Source organism: Rhamphochromis sp. 'chilingali' (assembly GCF_963969265.1).
Source record: "Rhamphochromis sp. 'chilingali' genome assembly, chromosome: 3".
Classification (NCBI taxonomy): domain Eukaryota; kingdom Metazoa; phylum Chordata; class Actinopteri; order Cichliformes; family Cichlidae; genus Rhamphochromis; species Rhamphochromis sp. 'chilingali'.
Window position 1 is genome coordinate 31,887,152 of NC_137931.1, and position 19,523 is coordinate 31,906,674.

Consider the following 19,523-nt stretch of genomic DNA (forward strand, 5'->3'; position numbering starts at 1 on the left):
AAACCTATAGACTGTATAATACTGCCACCATGTGGGGGAAATTTGTAGAATTGAGTCATACAACTATCTGTAAGAAGGTATCCACAGAGAAACTAATCTGAAACTAGCTTTTTCTTTCATTTCCTAGATTGATATTGTGTTAGCAGCAGATCTCTTAATTAAAACAGATACAAGTAACAAAGAACAGATTGTTTCCTTATTAGTACATGTGTATTGATTGGCAAACCTGAGACTTTTATTATGTGTAATATACTTTTAACTGAGTTATTAGCCAAGACATTTTTATTATATTTAGGTGCATATTTTCCTGACCAAGAAAATAACAAACATTAGTTCAAGTAAGTATCCAATGCACCTAATCATAGGTAATTATTTAGAGAAATTAATTCATTAATGCTATCAAAACAGCTTCTATTTCTAGTTAGAGAAGATTCTTTGGATCTAAATCATGATTTTGTAGAAATGTTTTAAGTACTGATATCATTTGGAGCCAAAACGTGTACAGGCTTTTCTTCCTTTCTTCTTTCTGGCCTGAATCTAGTAATGTTTCACATTTTTCCCCTCTAATATTAAATGAAGAACCACTCAGAAAATAGGCCATTTAAGGCCCTCACAGTAAATTCATATTAAAGGGGTTATCAAGTATAAAGTTGGATGCTTGAAAACAGGGGCAGGGGTGAGTAAGATCCAATTTCATACAGTTAAGTGAAACAAATTATAAATGTTATGTTTCACTGTGTTTGAAGCATACATTACCAGTAATGTAATCAGTAGCATGTATTTGTATCTTACAAATTCCACACCTGTGATGCCTTTTTGTAAATGTAGGACCCAAGTCATAATCCTAAAGAGCAATCCCCTATGATTTAAGAATATAAGAAGATACAGTGTAGACTCTTTCTAAACACAAGAGGGCAGCACCTCACAGATGGTCCTTAAGTCTGAAGATATGAAATACTCAAACAGGCTGTGCCTAATTAATAATGAATAGGCTGGTGAAACAATGTTTGCAACCTGAGCCACCTTGCAATTACAGAAATGGCTGGTGGCGATAGTTGTTTTAAAGATGGGAGGCAGCCTATAAACAAGGACACAGACCTGTGTGCGAAATGTTCTCAGGGAGCATGTACTTGGTGTTTCTGTCTGAGTGGGCAGCATAAATCTGGAAAGAAAAAGCAAAGAAAATATTATTTTTCAAAAAATTAGCCAATCGTGGATTCATGTTTACCATTTCTTCCAGATGAGGCCAAACAAAGAGCTGTGAGCTCCCACGGTGTAATTAATGAATGCTAGCCCTCTGACACTAGTTTCCACATCATTTAGGACAAAATGTGAAGCAGTGGTGGGTGGGGTATACCCAACCCACTGCTCTACTTGCATTCATTACCACATTCCAGTGAGACCAGTTAGATGGCCAGTCCTTTAGTCAGAGAACTTTGTGTCTGGGCAGTTTGTCCCAACAACAGAGAAGAGGCAGGACTTGGTGGTTTAAAGTAAGGAACAGATATCCTCAAATATTTTTAGTACTTTCCACTGTTTATTATTTTCTTTCCACAGTAGTAATTCATCTTACACATTCTTCAAGCCTGAGCAATACTCGGAAGAGTTGGTATATAAGCATTAACATATAAATAATATTCTTAACTGAAACAAATGCAACAATTAAATACAACATAAAAGGTTTTTGCACAGAGTAGTAGAGTTTTTGGGGACAAACATTCATACTGAAGGTACCATTTATTCAAACGCACAAATTAACTTGGATTCACTTTAAATGTGTAACTGTTATTTAGTCATTATTTACAGTAGTTATACATGTTCAATATCAAATCAAAGCACACACACACAGTCCTGGAGTTGGTTTATGCAATTGTCAGTTGAGCTGTACATCATGTAGAACTGCTCAACGAAGCACGTGTCTATAAATAACCCACTGCAGCAATATGACAAGTCCCAAAATGTCACTGAGATCAGACACAGGGTGACACGAACAAGTAACCTGGCTACTGTCACACAGGGTCTGTGTGTTGCTCTGCGGGTCAGGGGGAGACGCGGCAGATGAGATGTTAATCCTGCCACAAGGATGGGAAAAACAACAATGAGGCTGCAATTTCTGCTCCCGCTAAAGGAGTTTACAGCAGATGTTCGGCGGAAATAATTTGGAAAATTAAAGGAATCTTTGATGAGAACGCAGAAGTAATAAAATTTCAACACGCAATGTTCTAAGATGCTAATATTGGGAGCAACAAGAAAGCCAACAAGTAAGGCGAAGTAAGAGACGAGAGCGTGAGTTGGTTTGGATAAAACAACAACCTCCAGGGACTATCCAACAAAGAAAAAAGCCAGGACTGAGGTTTCAACATGTGGAATCCCAAAAACAGATGACGTCATGGTGGCTACATCCATCTTCTACATACCATCTATGGTTTATAGACAGATAAATGAACTGAAGTGGCACAGCAGTTATAGTCAAATATACAGAGAGTTTATTTGACTACACAATCATCTTGTTCAATCAAACCACCTAAATATTGTGCATGCGTTTCATTCTGAAATGTTACATTATAGGGCGCTCATTTCAAAATTGCTTTCCAAGTAGACAAATAGTAAAAGAATACACAATCCCAAGTGACATCTTTGTTCATTTATTTATCCGAATATTGACATAAATCCTAAGTATTTTTATAAAGGTTTAAACTGGAAAAAAAGGGAATCCTTACACTTACAGAACCTTTATGAATTGCTGCTTGATGAATACCTGCATCAATTAACTTGTAGCTGACTAGTTCCCTGCATTAAAATATCTGTTAAATGTCCATGCTTTTAACTGTCTCCATGACATCTGGAGGAAACAGCTGCTGTGTGAACAACGGTCTGATTTTGATTAACTGATTAAGAGCTACACTGGTTTTATTGTAGAAGGTCTGAATATTACAATATTAATAACAAAAGCCCTTCTCTAATCTAATAACTTTAAATAGAACAGTACACTGCCTGGTGGCCATCACACAGTTTTCAGAAATGCCGCATCTTGTTTGAAGACAGAGAGAGTCAACACTGTAATTACAGGGTGCATGTAACTAACTATCGGTTTAAAAATGGAAAGTATTTGAGAGGTAAAGTCATTGAAAGCTAATTGTGAAAGCCTTTCATCACTTGCTGATAAGCAGTTAATGCCTTGTGCACTAAGCAGCCCTCTTACGTGCGACATATTCTCCTCGTTGAGGGTATAATACCTTCATCACTGCGACACGCTCCAGTGAGGAGGCTAAGAGAGCTCTGACATACGTCAAAGCAGGAGGACATTTTTCACATATTGCTGTGGACTAACAGCTCGAGGGTGCCGGCGGCGACTGTGCTGTGTTGACTGGAACTTCTCTCTAAAGGTCTTTGTGACCAGAGCTGTGACGCACAGACGAGTTCCCCAGAGGCTGAGCGTGGAATTTGAGTCAAGGGATAGAAGGGGGATAGGGGGGGGACCTTCTCACGAGATTAAACCACGCTAAGGTCTGCACCAGTAAGTGTGGGGTAACCAGGCAACATGACCATACCCACGTCAGCACCACAAATGCACTCAGGTGGAGTCACGCTGGACTGCCAGAAGCCATGACAAGATAATTCTCCTGAAAGATGAAAATCATTTGTCATGGACACACAGAGTTACGTTGCATGCTCTCCACAAACATGCTCACAGGTTCAATAATAATAACAGCCATACCAAAATTATCTCACAGAAACGTCATCATACTACTGAAAGAAAGTAAACACGTGTAGCGCTTAGAAAAATATGTAGCATCTGTTTATGCAGTGTAAAAGACAGCTGTTTTGATCAAAACTTTGCCAGTTTTACACTCAATTTTTATATTAGATTTTGGCATGCTGCACTTTCCTTTGGGGTGGACCGAACATTTGCTCAACAAAAAAGCTTCAACTGAATGCCCCCTAAATGCAAAATTTTCAAATGCATCCCTTTATTCATTTAAAAAGTCTGACAGACTAACACTAAAACACTGCTGAATACTGCAGATGGATTTCCTGGTACTAAAAATCTTGATCAATACATATTTAAAATGATCATCATTACCTGTCTCATTAGCTACAAAAACAAACAAAAAAAGCTATTAACTGAGAGTTAATAGATTACTAGCTCGGTTAGTAAACTGAGACTAGTTTTGCCAATTTTCTGTAGTAATTGGAGATGGGAATCCAGAAGTGGTTCCAACTGATTCAATACATGGGAATTATGTGCCTCAAACTTCCTTTTATCATTGCTGGCATGTTTGTTTTCCTGACAGTTGGATGTTGCAAAATGTCAGAAGCTTTTGCACAACTCAGTCATATGCAATTCTTTGTCTTCTACTCTGTTTCTGCAGTCTTCAAAGTCAGAAAAAAAGACTAAAGACTAGTGCAGGTCTTCATATTATCCACAAAACAGATACTGTGTGGAGTAAACGGATCAGAAATCAGAAAGGGATTAATACCAAATAAATGTAAGTACTAAAAACACTCTTAAACACTTATTAACATTTAAATAAAAGCTAAACTCTACAGTTATTTTTTAATCATAAATCAGTCTATCATCTACATTACTAAAAGTCCAGTCCAAGAGTTTGTGCAATGCATAGGCTTTAAGAATGCGACTTCACATCTTAAATTCAGATTTTAGCTGAGCACATTCACCTGAGAAATACACCGCTTGGAACGTCAGATATTATAATGAAGTGTTGCTACTCCTATAAGAACAGCAACTCCTCCCGAAACACGTCTGAGTTAAAGAGAAGTTTAAACATTTAAGGCAGACTATGTTAATCTACTGTTTACTGCAGCTCTAATAAAGCACTTCACTCACATTTACTGAACTACGTTTAAAAAGAAGAGCATCAGTTTCCCCGCTCTGATAACCTACAGTATGATAACTTCCCACAACACGCTGTAGTGTTTTCACACTGTTGTAATACTGGCGCTGTTAAATTCAAAGAAAGCCCTGCTGCAGGTAGGCTTTCCAAGAAGTGTAATATTCCATCATACTTGTAAATCTCTCAAATATTCGCTGACCTTCACAGAGATTTATCCAGCATGTTTTCTCAGAAATATCGCCATGACATCACTCATGTCTCCTCTTGAAAAAAAAAAAGAATCCTAACCGCTGATTGAAACACCTGTTTACCAACCATGTATTTGCACAAAAAAAATTTGCCAACCATTTAAAGCTGCAAAGTGTTCTTTCCCATACTCTTACCTCGTGTTTACACTGGTTGTTGCCTCAGGTTAATGGACTGGAAGTCACAGTCTACCATCTGGCGTTTATTAAAAGCAGCAGCAGTGTGGACACAGCAGAATGAAGAAAGATTATTTATGTAATCTCTGTACTGATACTCACCTGGCCTCTCGGATCCAAAACCGGGTTTGTTCCTTTGTTTTGTTTTTGTTTTTTATGTGGTTGTTTTGTTTGTTTGGGGGTGGTGGTTTCAAAGTCGAGCCATGAAATAATCCCACACGAAGCTCTCGCAACTCGACAAAAATGTCGACTGAAAAGTTTCAGCTCGGATTAAACAAACATTCAGCCGTGTGGAGGTGAAAGCGCAGTGACGGGAGACGCGCTCAGTCATCTGCTGTTGGCTGCTGCTAGGCAGGACTACACGCCGCTTCCTAATCTTTGGACAAGGCAACAGCGCCCCCTGTCGGTGGCTTATACAGATGGTAATTCATAGGATCCTGATTGTGCTACATCTGCACCTGAGATATTCAAAATGTAGAAATCCAGGTGTCCACGTCCACGTTTCAAAATGATCCTGCACTTGCCATAAATATATTTTCAGTATGAAGTGCGGTTTTGTTTTGGTTTTTGTAATCTTGATAAATAAAAAATACAAATATTTTTCATTAGTCAGAAATAGGTTTTTTTTTCCCCTTTAATTTTGTCTCCTGATTGTCAATACCCAGAGAAGTTTATATATATATATATATATATATATATATATATATGGTAAATGGCCTGTATTTATATAGCGCTTTTACTAGTCCCTAAGGACCCCAAAGCGCTTTACATATCCAGTCATCCACCCATTCACACACACATTCACACACTGGTGATGGCAAGCTACATTGTAGCCACAGCCACCCTGGGGCGCACTGACAGAGGCGAGGCTGCCGGACACTGGCGCCACCGGGCCCTCTGACCACCACCAGTAGGCAACGGGTGAAGTGTCTTGCCCAAGGACACAACATATATATATATATATATATATATATATATATATATATATATATATATATATATATATATATATATATATATATATATATATATATATCCAAGACATACCTGAAGCACTGGTAAGCAAATCAACTAATTTTACTTACTTATCTAGCTCAGTGGTGTCAAATTTAATTCATGGACTTCTCAGAGCTTCATCTACTGACTTGACCAATAAAGCAACTGCATAATAATCTAAAAATGAATAAACCAAATAAACATTTTTAAAATTCTTCCCATTTCTTCTAGTATAGGTTTTAGCACATTCTGAAAACATTTACATTCCATAAAGCATCTTGCAGATGAACAGTCTGAGATGATGAAGAAAATTACATGCCATTCCAACAAAAGGCCTCAGGGTTTTTTGTTTTTTTTTCGCATTAAAGAAATGCTGTTATTGTAGATAAAGAGAGCTGTTAGCTGGACTCCTCGGGTTTTAACCACAATCAAGGAAATAAATGTCTAAAGTTACAGATACAGTACTAGCAGTCTTTTACCCGGACTTTGCTCCATAAATAAAAACAAACAGAACAGTGGATGTACTGAAACACAAGCAGGAAATTTTCAGTGATATAATCAAATATTTGCTGGAAAAAACACCTAATTTTTTATTTATTTTTTTGGTTTATCTCTGGCAGGCCATGGGAAATATCTTAGACGTCTATAAAATGAACACTTCAGACTAATTTTCAGACTTTTCATCTGGTGGCTACATGGGTCTGTTCTGGCGCTTTGGCCACATATTTGAGATCCCTGGTCTAGATGTATGATTTAATTCATTTGTTTGTTACAACCTTACGCTGCATGTCATGAAAGCTCATTCTTGCATAAAGTAATAAACGCCAGAAACATTCAGTAGCAAAGTAAGTTGAAATAAGCAATTTGAGCACTGTTTTATTAGTAGAAAGCATATATATAATACTTTCACACAATGCTTTTTCACTATTTACATTAAAAAAATTAAAGTTGTATTTTGTATCTGTGTTTTAGACTGAATGTGCACAAAACCTGAAAAATTGTGAAGAAATGTTTAACTGTCCATGCACTTTGTTGAGCCATACACTGTATATATATAGTATTAAACCAAGTATTTAACAAAGGATTTAGATTTATTTTGGCATTTTGCAAAGATACAAAGAGTGAAAAGATTGGCCACTTTTTCTTTTCATTACAAGTTTAAGGAAACAAATCTACATTATAGGAGGTTGTAACAACATAGTCACATAAGGGGAGTCACAAGTTAACAAATTTCCTGTCATACCACGTAGAAGATGTCTGTTAGATAACAATAAGAACTTCAATTTATAGCATGCTTTAATTATTTTTCCCACGGTCACAAAGTTTAAAATAAGCAGCTTTTGGAGGCCTCTAAGGTCTGACCTTCCAGTGAATCTAACTTTGAATATTCAAGCTTTCCTCACTTTTCCTTATACTGTAGCTTCCTGTAGCTTTTGTTTCCCCAGTCTGTTCACTTGTTAAAGGTTACAGTATTGTACAATGGCTCACTTGTACATTCAATAGTGTAGAAGACTCTGGCAAGTAACATCAAATTAAAAGATAACACACCACAAATATCCTGAAACGAGCCCAGCAGCTATTCCTCAGCCACCTTCCCAGTGATCCTGTAGACCTCTGTCGGCCCCTGCTCTCCACAGGTCAGCTGTGTCTCTTGGCGCTCGGGCTTGTCCGTCATATCTGCAACATAATCTCAGATAAACACCTCCAGCATATTTACAAAGCAAATATCTCTCGCCATCGGTTCGCTAAACTGGATTCTGACCAAACAACAGAACTGTTACGCACCTGTGTGTTGAGTGTCTCCTAACTTCTTCCTGTTGTGCTTGTGTGAGGGGGCATAGAGGAAGATAATGGTAAAAACGTACAGGTTCCACATGCCATAGATTCCTGTAAGAAAAGCACTGTGGACCTGGAGAGTGTAGTCTCCCCAGTGCCAATGACCTTCGCTGACCTATTTGAAAAAATAAGAATATTTGAAATAATTTTTAAGAAACCCAAACATGTCCAAATAACAAATCATAAACATATTTTAAAGAAGAACAAGCTGCAATTAAAACTGCTGCTCCTTAGAAGGCTAAAACTTACTTGATTTAAGATGAAGAAGATGATGGTGAGAGCAGCACATGTGAGTGTTGCCAGCATTAAAAATTTAAACCTGAAAATAATACCCTGGGGGGAAAGCACACCTACAGTCAGTAAAGTAAGTAGGATTTCTGCATAATCTAGTGAATGAAAAGCTTTTTCTTTTTGTCAAATTCACTACTTTTTCTTATGTGATTTTGATATAAAATTAAACCTTATAGCGCAGTCTCCGAGTCTCTGGCATTGTAGGAAGCTGTTGCAATTTCCCACTAATGGTTCTGAACACGCAGTGCACCATGCGACACAGGGAGAAGAAATAAAGGCAAACAGAAATCCCTGCCACAATAATGAAGGTAATATGTGGTTTCAGATAAGAAAAAAATCTTGGATGTTAATGGTAGCCTGACTGCTGAATTACTTTTTATAATAAAGAATAGATATTTGAAGGATACTGCAAACTTACTCCTGGATTCTGACGCCCACACACTGTAGAATGGATTGCTCAAACGAACCCCCCTTCGGTAAGAGAGAAAACAACTTACTTTTTTTATTAAATCCACACCAATAACACAAAAAATGAAAAACATTTACCTTTCACTCAGGTCAAATATGAGAAGAACAGAAGATCCAAACACCACAAGCCCAACTTGCCACCAATAAGCTGAGAGGAGATTCCTCTGACGTTGGTCCTGGTGATTTAATGAATGAAAGAATAAGTAACAACTGGCAGGAAGGTGCAGAGAAATGTGCAAGCAGCAAAGAAAGACCTGCTAACCATGAGGTGTTCACCACAGAAGATGATCCAGAAACAGAAGAGTACAGAGTATAAGGCGCACTGCTGGGCATCTTCAAACAGCAGCATCCATGTCCACTCAAAGCCCATAGACAGCCACTCCACCGGCATGTCCAGGAAGGCCATTGAGAGGCCCAGAGCAAAAATCACCCTGAGCAGGACGAATACATCAGTGAAAGAAACACTTACATCCACTCTAAAAGACAAATAACTCCTTCTGCTCTATTGCAAATGGAGAAATGACCTAGCTCTAGGCAATCATGCACTTAGATCAAACACTTTTCATTTCCTCTGCTTGGAAATGCTACACAAAAGTATGTTGGACTTCTGAAAAACAAGCTCTTAAAAGTATGCCAGAAGGTTTACTTGCAGTTTTAAGTTCTCATTGAGTATAAAAGAGCCAGGAGCTCCTTACAAGTAGCTGTATTGTATAACTTCACTCTACCTTTTAAATAAGATGATTTTGTTTCAGTCTGCAATAAAATCTCAATAAAATCAGTCCGCAGAGGCAGCAATCGCAACCTAAAGTGCTCAAAATTAAATATTCTTATTCTTATTAGTGGTAGTAGGAGCAGCAGTAGTAATATTATTATTATTATTATTATTATTATTATTACATTGTTTTTTATCATTTGAGAAATTATTAAAATTCAACTCAGTATTCTGACATAAAATTCATAAATATACTTAAATGTTAAAATGTCACTCTTAATCTCTCTTTCCACATGCAGGCTAGCCAAAACATACTTTTCCAAAAGGACCGGAGGTCTCGCCAAGAGCCGAATCCTGTACCAGTACCAAACTGTAGCCACTGATATCCAGGGACTGAACACAGTCTTCATGCTGATCCACACTTTGGTGAAGCCTCCATTCTGGTGGATGCCCTGAGGAAGAGGAGGGACATCAGATGTCAGAGTGCCAAATTTTTAGCTTTGGAGATTAATTCAAACACAACATGCCGTATAACAGAAGTTAACATGTAGAAATTATACTCACCACTACATGGATGTCCTTTATTTCCCCGATGCCAACGTTCATTGTGTCATTCACTGGCAAACGCAGGTTCATTAAAAAATATTTGTGGGCTACACTTCCCAGCTCCATGAATGGTATTGGGTCACAGTGATAAAAGCGCCCTTCGTTTTCATACGTCTGAAAAAAACACTGGGTTTTTCCTCACTAAGCAGAGAAAAGTGTAACTATTTCTCATTTCTGTGTATAACATGAAGTCATGCAGGTTTACCTTGGATACTGCAAATGTGCATCTGAGTGGCCTTTGCTCCACCGAGTGAAATTTTGTGGTCCACTCAGACGTCATGTCGTCCCTGTACGCCAGACGGGCATCGATAGTGATGACCACATCATCTTCTACACAGGCAGGAAAATTGCTCATTTTATTAGAAACCCACTGTAACTAGGAAACTACGCTATTTACATTTCTGACAAAGACAAGGCACATGTCTTACCAATCTGATTTATCATTTTGAATGCAATGTCAAACTGCAGAACAGCCAGCATGTATTGAAACCACGGACTCATTTCAGTGTTGGGTAGGGGTACATGCACAGCAAAAACAATGTCGTTGGCATCGAGTGTTTTTGCCAGAGGGTCGTCAAAACTGTGGACCTGCTGGCATCGATTTGAGCCCCATGGCATGAGCCAAGCACGTGTCCTGTGGAAATTGATGCATTTGGTGGCCAAGTAGCTGATTGCAGTGGTAGGACTGGGAGCTATCATAAAGGAAATCAGATATATATTATGAAAAAAGACAGACTAAAGCTTAATCATTAAGAGCATTGGGAAATTTTGTTTTTCAGAGCGCTTCCAACACAAAAAATAATGTTAATTAGACTTCATTTTCCTAAAATTGAAATCATTGAGGGCTATCCTGCATTTACAATCAAGCTGAGTAGCTCAAAAGCACACAAACAATAAAAAAAATATACAGTAGGTGCAAAGAAACTCCATGCAAAAACTATAAATATAATTAAATATGGAAACTCTACAAGATAAAAGATGCAAAACTGCTCACCCAGGTGTAGAAACAAGCTAAACTGCTTGATCAAGCAATCAAGAATTTAAATTAAATAAATGTTTAGTTTTTAGAATACATAGAAAATAGAAAACAGTGAGGAAATAATTGAGAACATTAAAGGAATGTCGCCAGCTTTCATTGGCTGGCTGAGTAGAATCTGCAGTGCAGTAACATCTAAATGCACATAACAAAGATTGAATAAGATAAATTACTCCAAATAATTATTAGAAAACATTATTATTTGCAAATAAATGGAAAAATATGTTTTAAAAAAATCATCTACTTACATATCAATGCTCCAACCAAGATGGAAAATATTTGGAATAATAAAATGAAGAAAACAAATAAAACCAACTTTTTAGTGCTCATCTTCTCTATGATCGCTCCTGCCATTTGTAAAAAATATTTTGGGTAAAAAAATATAAAAAGAAAGTGTTGTCCAGACAAGCCAAGTGCTCCACTGAAGCTCATCTACCTGCTCACACACATCTGACTCTCATATGGGATACGCCAGACATTAGGCTCAAACAGAGCATGTGCAGAAGGGACAGGAGGTGGAATCATTAGGCATTAAAAAGATCAGAGAACACTGGTCTATAAAACATGATTCCTTTATTGCTTAAAGAATACAACTTTGTAGTATAGGCAAGTGAATGTGTATCACAACTAGGTTACTTATCTTTACACTGAGGATTGACCACAGTCACAATGCAAATGTTTGATACTGCACCCAAGGAAAAGGGAAATAACAAATCTGGCCTCGATATCAAAGCGTCTTACAAAGTTATAGGTTAATAATATTTAACATTATTCACACTGATCTGGAGCCAGCAATGAGAATCACAGTAGCACCTACACCTTAAAAAGAAAACAAAACACGAACTCTGGGCTGTTAGTCTATCTTTGGTTCTATCAGACAAAAATATTCAGTTTTTCAAAGGTGCAGCTAAGAACCAATACTGTGTGTAGTTCAAGGTAGAAAGGAAACAACATAATGTTTCTGAATAAGCTAAAACAAAAATGTATTTTTCCATTATCTAATAGTACAATTTCAATATTGACGCCCCCTCAACTCTTCCACTGTCGAACAAATAACTCCACAGAGGGGTAAAGAAAACCCTTTTTGACAAAATGGCAAAGACAAGAGAAGAGGAATTAGATGCTCTGGAGTCGTCAGGAGCGATTCGCCTACACCACTGATTGCTATCTAGCACTATGGTTGACATAAACAAGCTAGTTGGTGCAGTACCTGAAAGAGCAAACACCTGCTGCACCATTACCAAACTTCAGTGAAATGTGCCTTCAGTGCATCCACAGTACATCCAGAAATCTACAAATTACTCACAACATAACATCAAGACATAATTAAACGGAAGTAACTTAAAAAGGGGGGGCGGGGGGATAATCCAAATTTTATTAACAGCTTTTCAAACCAAACAAATTTCAGGTTCTGGTATCATCATGTTGACATCCCCCTCCAACTCCATCTCCACTGTCGATACCAAATGTGCATTTTCCTTGTGTCACTGATGTGCACCAGCGGTCAAACACATCTCAAGTCTCTGTCAACAACAGCACTGGGAGGTTTGCCCGCCAACACTGTCCCAGGAAGGGATTCGGACAAGCTGAACGGTATCCTGGGATCATATGTCATCCTCTTCGTCTTCATCCTGAGAGGAACCGGCCTGTTGGGCAGCAGTGGCAGATGCTGCCGCCATCTGTGCCTGCTGGGCGGCCTGCTGCATCTGCAACCATTCCTGCTGAGCGAGTTCTGCCTGCTGCTGTCGCGCCTTCACAAACACATGAGAGGCATGAAACAGGCGAAGGTGAATGAGGATTATATCAGGCAATTAGAGAAGCTCATGGTGGTGATATCTGATGTCTAATTAGAACTTGAATATTTTAAGACACATTCGTTTTATATGTCACTATAGCACTGAACATTGAAAAAAATGAAAATAAAGTTTCTGCAACATATTACTATCGCTGAATTATACTTGCTTATACTTGTTTCTAGAAAGGGATTGAGTTAATAATTAGCAAAGTACTGCTGAAAGTTAACTAAATGGATCTGTCATGCATTACTGAACAGTATAGTGCAAATAATGTGCCTCAAGTGGTTATGTGTAACAGCCACTCAGCACACAGATGAGTTAAATCGGACATGGCTTTGTTGTATTTCTCCCTAAAGGTTTACTCATTTCCTAAGGAACTTAGCCCAAAACAAAAGACCAATCACAAAAGACCTACTTCAGAAAGACTCAGATCTCTACATAATGTGAAGTTCTGGTCCAATAATTTTGTTTATCATAACATTTCTGAGCAATCATAGTTGTGCTGGTTTGTTTAATTATTTTTTAGAACACAGTGTGGCAGCAATAAATTCACATTTTCAATTCCACTGTTTTCGCGGACTCTGAAAGCAGCACAGAATGATTTCCTCTAGTCAGAACTTCAAAAACAGCTATGCTCAGTTCAGTGGCTGTTGGAAGCACCTGGACATTTTCTAACAGCTGCTTTTTATCATTTTATTATGTCTTTGCTGTTTTTAAACCTGATTTTTAAATGCCCCTCAGAGTTAGACTAAATGACCTGGTGTGGAAGTCAGTTCCCTGAGCTGAATTATGTGGATTTGTACTGTTTCTTGTGTCTCCTCTCTCAAAATCATACCTTTGCAAACAATTCCTGTTGTTGTCTGAGGAGCTCTTCTTCAGGGATGCCCAGGTTCTCCAGTCTCGAGCTGGCCTTCCTCCTCTTCAGAGCAACAGTTTTACACTCCTGCAGGACGTCTTTCACCTCCGTGATGTACGATGCGAAACCGAGGCTCTCGAGCGCTGCGGTGCGAAAGCAAGAGGCGAAAGTGTTTCAATCACTCTCTGTGGTTTAAGGCTCATTACATGGTGCTGCACACACATACACACACCTTTCAGGGTATAGGGAAAACAAAGCTGGACTCACCGTTGATGACATGCTCTGGGGAAATGGTTTTCTTCTCCGACTTGTTGCATATATCATTGGCTTCTGAGGATATGAGGTGGATGAACTCTGTGCAGCAGTTAACAACAAGCTCCCTGGCATCGTTGGCCACCCGTACATTGGGGAGAGTTTCTTTAATCATTTTGTTGATAGCTGCTCTCGGGATGGTGAGGTCGTCGTCATTTCCAGAGGAAGAAGCCATCGTGGCAGTCGACGGGACAGAAACCAGGGAAAAAAGAAAGAGAAACTCCGATACTCGACGGAAGGAAACTGTTACGAGGCCTTCTCGGGTCGGCAGAATTAAAATATAACGGTCAGGTCAAGACAACGTCAACGCAGAGTTAAATGTCATATGGGAGAGTGACGTTCCTCCAAGTTAGCCGGCTAGCTTAGCTAGTAGCTAATAGTTGAAACAATTTCCGCAGAGTGGAGCCTTTGTGCGGAACGTGGTAGAAAAGAAACCGTTAGAAAACGCTAAAGCACATACACCATAAAAGAAGACAAAACGTCAATACTGTGTGGAAAGTGCTTAGCTAGCTAGCAGCCAGGCTAGCTAGTAGCTGTGGTCCCTGTCGCCAGAAAGCCGCCGCAACGCAAAAGACAAGTGAAAGCGGAGAGCATGGCTACCGCTAGGCTAACAATGAAGTGCCTCCCGCATGGCTAAACAGTTAGCTGCATAGACACAGAAACGGGACACACGTGCCACAACACTGCCTGTTGTTCTACCCTGCATCGAGAGATGATTTGGACATTTTAGATAAGCAGAAACATGGTATCGATTCGTTTATACGTTTGAAATGTGGGCAACATTAGCTTAATTCAGTCCGGATGCAACGTCAAACAAAGAGCCGGATACCGTTCTTCTTCTTTGGTGTTTAAAGCCTGTCTGAATCGCATTGCTGTGTCCTTGTGGTATTTGTCGTCCATTACTGCCCTTAGAAGATATGTTTGGAGAATTAATACAGATGGTGGAAAAACATCGAGATCAAAACAAATAAACTGAATATGTACTTTTTTACATTATCTATATATTTTGATGGTAGCTAATATTTCGTATACAGTCAGAGGACCGAATCCCATATGCACCTCACATCCAAAACATAAAAGATGAGGCCAATCCATAGCTGATTGTGTGAGTTTTATATCCAGGTATGTTTTTACTACATTATCTTTAAAAAAAAATGAAGCTGTTGCCAATCAGATGCTTTCCAGATGGTCTTGTTGTACCCATCTCCCGAATTTCACTTTTTTGTTTATTTTTCATATTCACCATTCCATAATACCTATTTCCATTGATCTTCAGTCCAGTTCAGCAATTTCTCCCTGTGTCCATAATTCCAGTGAAACCTCTTCTAATGAAGTTTCTGTTCGTGGATCAACTGATAGTCTTTGCTAGGGTTTTTTGTATTAAGGACATGATTTCCAAAGACTTTTCATTTGCTGTACATAGTTTTTCAGACCTTCCACTTCTTCTTTTGTCCTCCACTTGTCCAGTTTTCTCAACAACAACAAAAAAAGCACACAGTGCAATATGCCAGGTTTTCGCCTAATAGTTCAGTGGGATTTATATTGTTGGTGCAACAACACAAATTATGTGCTTTGGTGACAGGCTGCTAGTAACAAAGTGCCTAAAGACATCGTTTAGAATGGGTTCTTTGCTAAGCTGTCTGTTATGTGTTTACACAACACTGGTTCGTGTAGTGAACCAGTATCTTTGTACAGTACTGTATGTTACCCTCGTGTGGTAAACATAATTATCAAGAGCATCTCTTTTAACCCTGTTATCTCCTCCCCGGAAGGGTACGTCTGATAACGTGTCTACTAATGCTTTTTCATGTATATTTTTCAGCACAAGCACAGATCTTGCTGAAACAAATTTGAGCCGCAGTCATTTATGGCCCTATTTCTGCAATAATTATCTATTTTATTTTTGGACTTATCAGTGTTCAGCAGCATCCAGACTGGTTTCACAGATGTTTGAATTTCCTAATAATTGTTTACTGCCATCTAGTGTCCATCAAGAGAATACCAGCTTTTACTTTATTATTTTCTTTTTATATTCTAACATGATCAATTTTCTAACCAAAGCCTGTCAATATCCTACAAAAAATAAATAAATAAAAGTTTTCTCACATTAAAGTCCATGTGGCGCGAGGCTCAGAATTCAGCGGCTATATTCCAGATTAAGCCATGAGTAATTATGTTATGTAATCCAGCAGATTAAGATAAGATAACCTTTATTAGTCACACACAAGATTATGTAAGATATACATAATCTTCTGACACTGTAACAGAACCCATTAACAAAACAATGCTTTTAAAAAGACAAAAAGTTCATAAATTAGTCGTTATAACTCTGAACTACCTGATTTACTTTGATTTAATCTTGCTGTTCGCATAGCTTTGCTTGTTTCCCATATTACACAAGGCTCAAGGGCTTGTCAACTTAAGACAGTTATGCCACTTGAATGCACCAGGGTGTGGTTTAAACCTGCAAGAGCTTACTGCCACGTATGAAAAGAGACTGCATTGTCATGGCATTTCATAGCTTTATTTATTTCAGGGAGGTAACACTGCTAGACAATAACAGCCAAATATGCCCATGTCACAAAAATAACAAAGATATGACATGATTCAGTTGCTCTTCTCTAACTTAAAACTCTTTCGGCTTCTCCACTGCAAAAGCTTGATGAAGTTCAGGCTGGCCGTGAAGACCTTGTCGTGTTCAAACACCATTTTGTAAAACGTTTCAATCGGGAGGTCACCATTTGGGTCAGCGTACTTGAGTGTGGTCATAGGGGTATAGAGAGTGTTTGTCTGGTGCCGGAAAGGGGGATTGTCCATGATGAGGATCTTGAGGGTGTGCTATGAAGAAAGATCATTCATAATATAGTTTATTGCTCTTGTAGTGCATTAAAGGTTAAAGGTGAAGTATTTGCCAAATGATACCTCTGCCACGTCCTCAGGAGTCTGTCCGAGGGTTTCAAAGATCTGTTTGTAGTTCTTTAAGTAGACATTTGTGAACATGTCAGCAGTCACTTTGTCTGCTTTGCTGAGATCAATCTTTAGGCCCTCGTCATAAACCTTACGCTCAAACTCGGTTATCACTGGACCTGGCTCTATCAGGCTGATGCTGAGGAAGAAACAGAAGAGAAGAACATCAAAAAATCTCTTGAAATAGGAAACTGAAATTCAGTGCACAACTGTGAAAGGTAATTAAATATTACTTTCATTATACAGGAAACTTTAGAAACCACATTAATATTCAGTCATCATTTGATACTGTGTTAGAACATGCCTAAACATCACAGTGTGCTGTGGTTCAAATATTTTCCTCCTAATGGTGCAGAAAGTGCTAGGTGTTGTTGTTCAATATGACTTCACAAATATACCAGATGCAAGGGCTAGTTTTCAGGTAGTTACATTTTGGTTGCACTTTTTTTCTCTCACAAACATGCTAGTAAAAGATGAACAGGAATAAAAAATTATAGACCTAGCATCTTACTTTAGACCAAACCTCAGGGCTTGTATCGCTAGGCTTTCACAAAAGCCTTCCAGTGCAAACTTAGATGCTGCGTAGATATCGTTGAATAAAATCCCTGAAACAGGGAAAGAAGTTGTGAAGCAACTGTCTTAAAAAATGTTCTCATGATCAGCAGGTGAAGCAGCTCTTACCCTGAATCCCCATGACGCTGCTAATGACCACAATATGACCTTTTTTCCTTCTCTTCATGTCGGGCAGGATTTCCTTCATTAATCGCACAAGTCCAAAGAAGTTGGTGTCCATGACACTTTTCATCTCTTCAATAGACTGACACTCAATGGGTCCAATCAGACCCATCCCAGCATTACTTACTGTGAAATAAGGTCACACAGACACATATCATTTAAATTTCCACAGACAGTCGAAAAGCCAAATTAATACTGTTTCAAAGCAAATGGTAGGAGCTTACTGAGAATGTCTACCCTGCGCTCAGGCAGACTGTCCACGCAGGCTTTGATGGAAGCCTCGTCACATACGTCCAGCTGCTTGATCTCCAAGGTCCGGCCCAGGGTCCGACCTGCTGCCTCAACCAGAGGCTCAGCCTTACTCAGATTTCTCATGGTGGCATAGACTACAACAACAAAAACTCATCTGAAGCTGTTGTATTTTTATTAAATTTAGAACTGAAATTAAAATTTTACATTACATTTGAGAAACTATCACAAAAATTATCTCCACCAGGAGCAGCAAATGTGGATTTTTCTCAGATTTCAACTTTCAGGTGTTGCCTGTTACATCAGTACGACATGGTTACTAGTTACTCAGGGTAATCAACAGACCAGGAGGACCATTTCTTCCATAAAACATGTTTAAGATAAAAACTGTTGATGGTGAGCTGTATGGATTGTTTCTGGAACCAGAGTTAAAAAAAAAAAAAGAACTTGTCAATATTTTGTTTGTAGAAGAAACCCATCACATATTGATAATGTAAATAATGTGAATTTTATCAAGTTAATATCCTTCTAGTGAATGGTTTCAAACTGGTATCACATTTGCACAGTTAACTTTAATGAATAGTCTGCAAAGTATTAATAGTAGAAATTATTGAGCCAGACACAGCAGCCATGTAACGTTCAAGGAAAGTTCAAGTACATGTGAGATGGTAATATTTTAAAACATCCTACACACTTCCAAAAAATTCAAAAGGAAAACACATTTTTACACCATTATGTGCTAGTTTTTTTCACATAGTTCCTCTAATTTCTCTCATTTGAAGCATTTTCAATCACAATTTAAATACATTATATTTTTCTTTGATCCCTCCACACCTGACACAGAGTTTTGAAATGTAGTCAACAACCCCAGCTATCTTAGAAAAAGTCTGTTAAAAAGTTACCCATGAACCTCTTCTTCTCATCTTTTGCAATATGGACAGCCAATGCGAGGCCAATCCCAGAGGAGCAGCCGGTGATGAGTACCACCTTCTGGTTCATCGTGCCTGGTTAGTGCTTTTCTTACAGCTCCAGCAGTAGAGAATAAAACGGGAACAAAAGAGGAGAGGCAACAGACCACATGCGGGCACTTTTAAAGCCCCTTCCTTAATCAGAGGTTTACAACTCAGCAAAAAGCTGTGTGCACATGGTCTGAAGATTAGTATCATTCGTGGCATTCACATGGTGCTGTTACATGGTGAGGATTTAGGCTAATGATAAATCCAGTTGTAATATGAAGAAAATATCAGACCTATAAGCAAAGTGCATCATCTTATTTAAATAAAATAAAATACAATCAGACAATGGTGAAATATTTTATTTAAATTTGGAATTTCCCACAAATTGTTTTGCAACAAAGACAGCAAAAGGTAAGTTCTTTGTAAAAA

General features: G+C 38.4%; 4 protein-coding genes across 5 annotated transcripts in view; all 4 read right to left on the bottom strand.

Annotated features, from left to right (window-relative positions):
- The window catches only part of gng12b (guanine nucleotide binding protein (G protein), gamma 12b), a 28,793-nt gene extending 23,172 nt beyond the window's left edge, over positions 1-5,621 (bottom strand). Inside the window, exons 1-2 of one of the 2 annotated variants that reach the window (XM_080878696.1) lie at positions 5,381-5,621; positions 1,099-1,162 (exon numbers count right to left, since the gene is read on the bottom strand). The gene's annotated coding sequence lies outside the window, so the exon portion shown is untranslated. The remainder of the gene's footprint in view (positions 1-1,098; positions 1,163-5,380) is intronic. The other variant, XM_080878697.1, reaches the window with a different exon arrangement.
- Positions 5,622-7,272: 1,651 nt separating this feature from the next.
- LOC308394011 (protein wntless homolog) lies at positions 7,273-11,651 on the bottom strand. Its single transcript, XM_080878105.1, has 12 exons — positions 11,472-11,651; positions 10,616-10,879; positions 10,393-10,517; positions 10,146-10,301; positions 9,897-10,033; positions 9,132-9,300; positions 8,948-9,045; positions 8,809-8,872; positions 8,571-8,714; positions 8,360-8,443; positions 8,060-8,225; positions 7,273-7,951 (listed from the first exon to the last, which is right to left on the bottom strand). The coding sequence occupies exons 1-12, from the start codon at positions 11,575-11,577 to the stop codon at positions 7,851-7,853; spliced, it is 1,614 nt and encodes a 537-aa protein (XP_080734231.1). The 5' UTR covers positions 11,578-11,651; the 3' UTR covers positions 7,273-7,850.
- A 128-nt stretch (positions 11,652-11,779) lies between these two features.
- Positions 11,780-15,059, bottom strand: dr1 (down-regulator of transcription 1). Its single transcript, XM_080877606.1, has 3 exons — positions 14,143-15,059; positions 13,855-14,018; positions 11,780-12,974 (listed from the first exon to the last, which is right to left on the bottom strand). Exons 1-3 carry the CDS (start codon positions 14,360-14,362, stop codon positions 12,828-12,830), a joined length of 531 nt encoding a protein of 176 aa, XP_080733732.1. The 5' UTR covers positions 14,363-15,059; the 3' UTR covers positions 11,780-12,827.
- A 1,713-nt stretch (positions 15,060-16,772) lies between these two features.
- On the bottom strand, positions 16,773-19,294 carry LOC308393799 (retinol dehydrogenase 8). The gene is made up of 6 exons (XM_080877807.1): positions 19,041-19,294; positions 18,114-18,275; positions 17,836-18,015; positions 17,666-17,759; positions 17,110-17,293; positions 16,773-17,025 (listed from the first exon to the last, which is right to left on the bottom strand). The coding sequence occupies exons 1-6, from the start codon at positions 19,135-19,137 to the stop codon at positions 16,795-16,797; spliced, it is 948 nt and encodes a 315-aa protein (XP_080733933.1). The 5' UTR covers positions 19,138-19,294; the 3' UTR covers positions 16,773-16,794.
- Between the last annotated feature and the right edge of the window lie 229 nt (positions 19,295-19,523).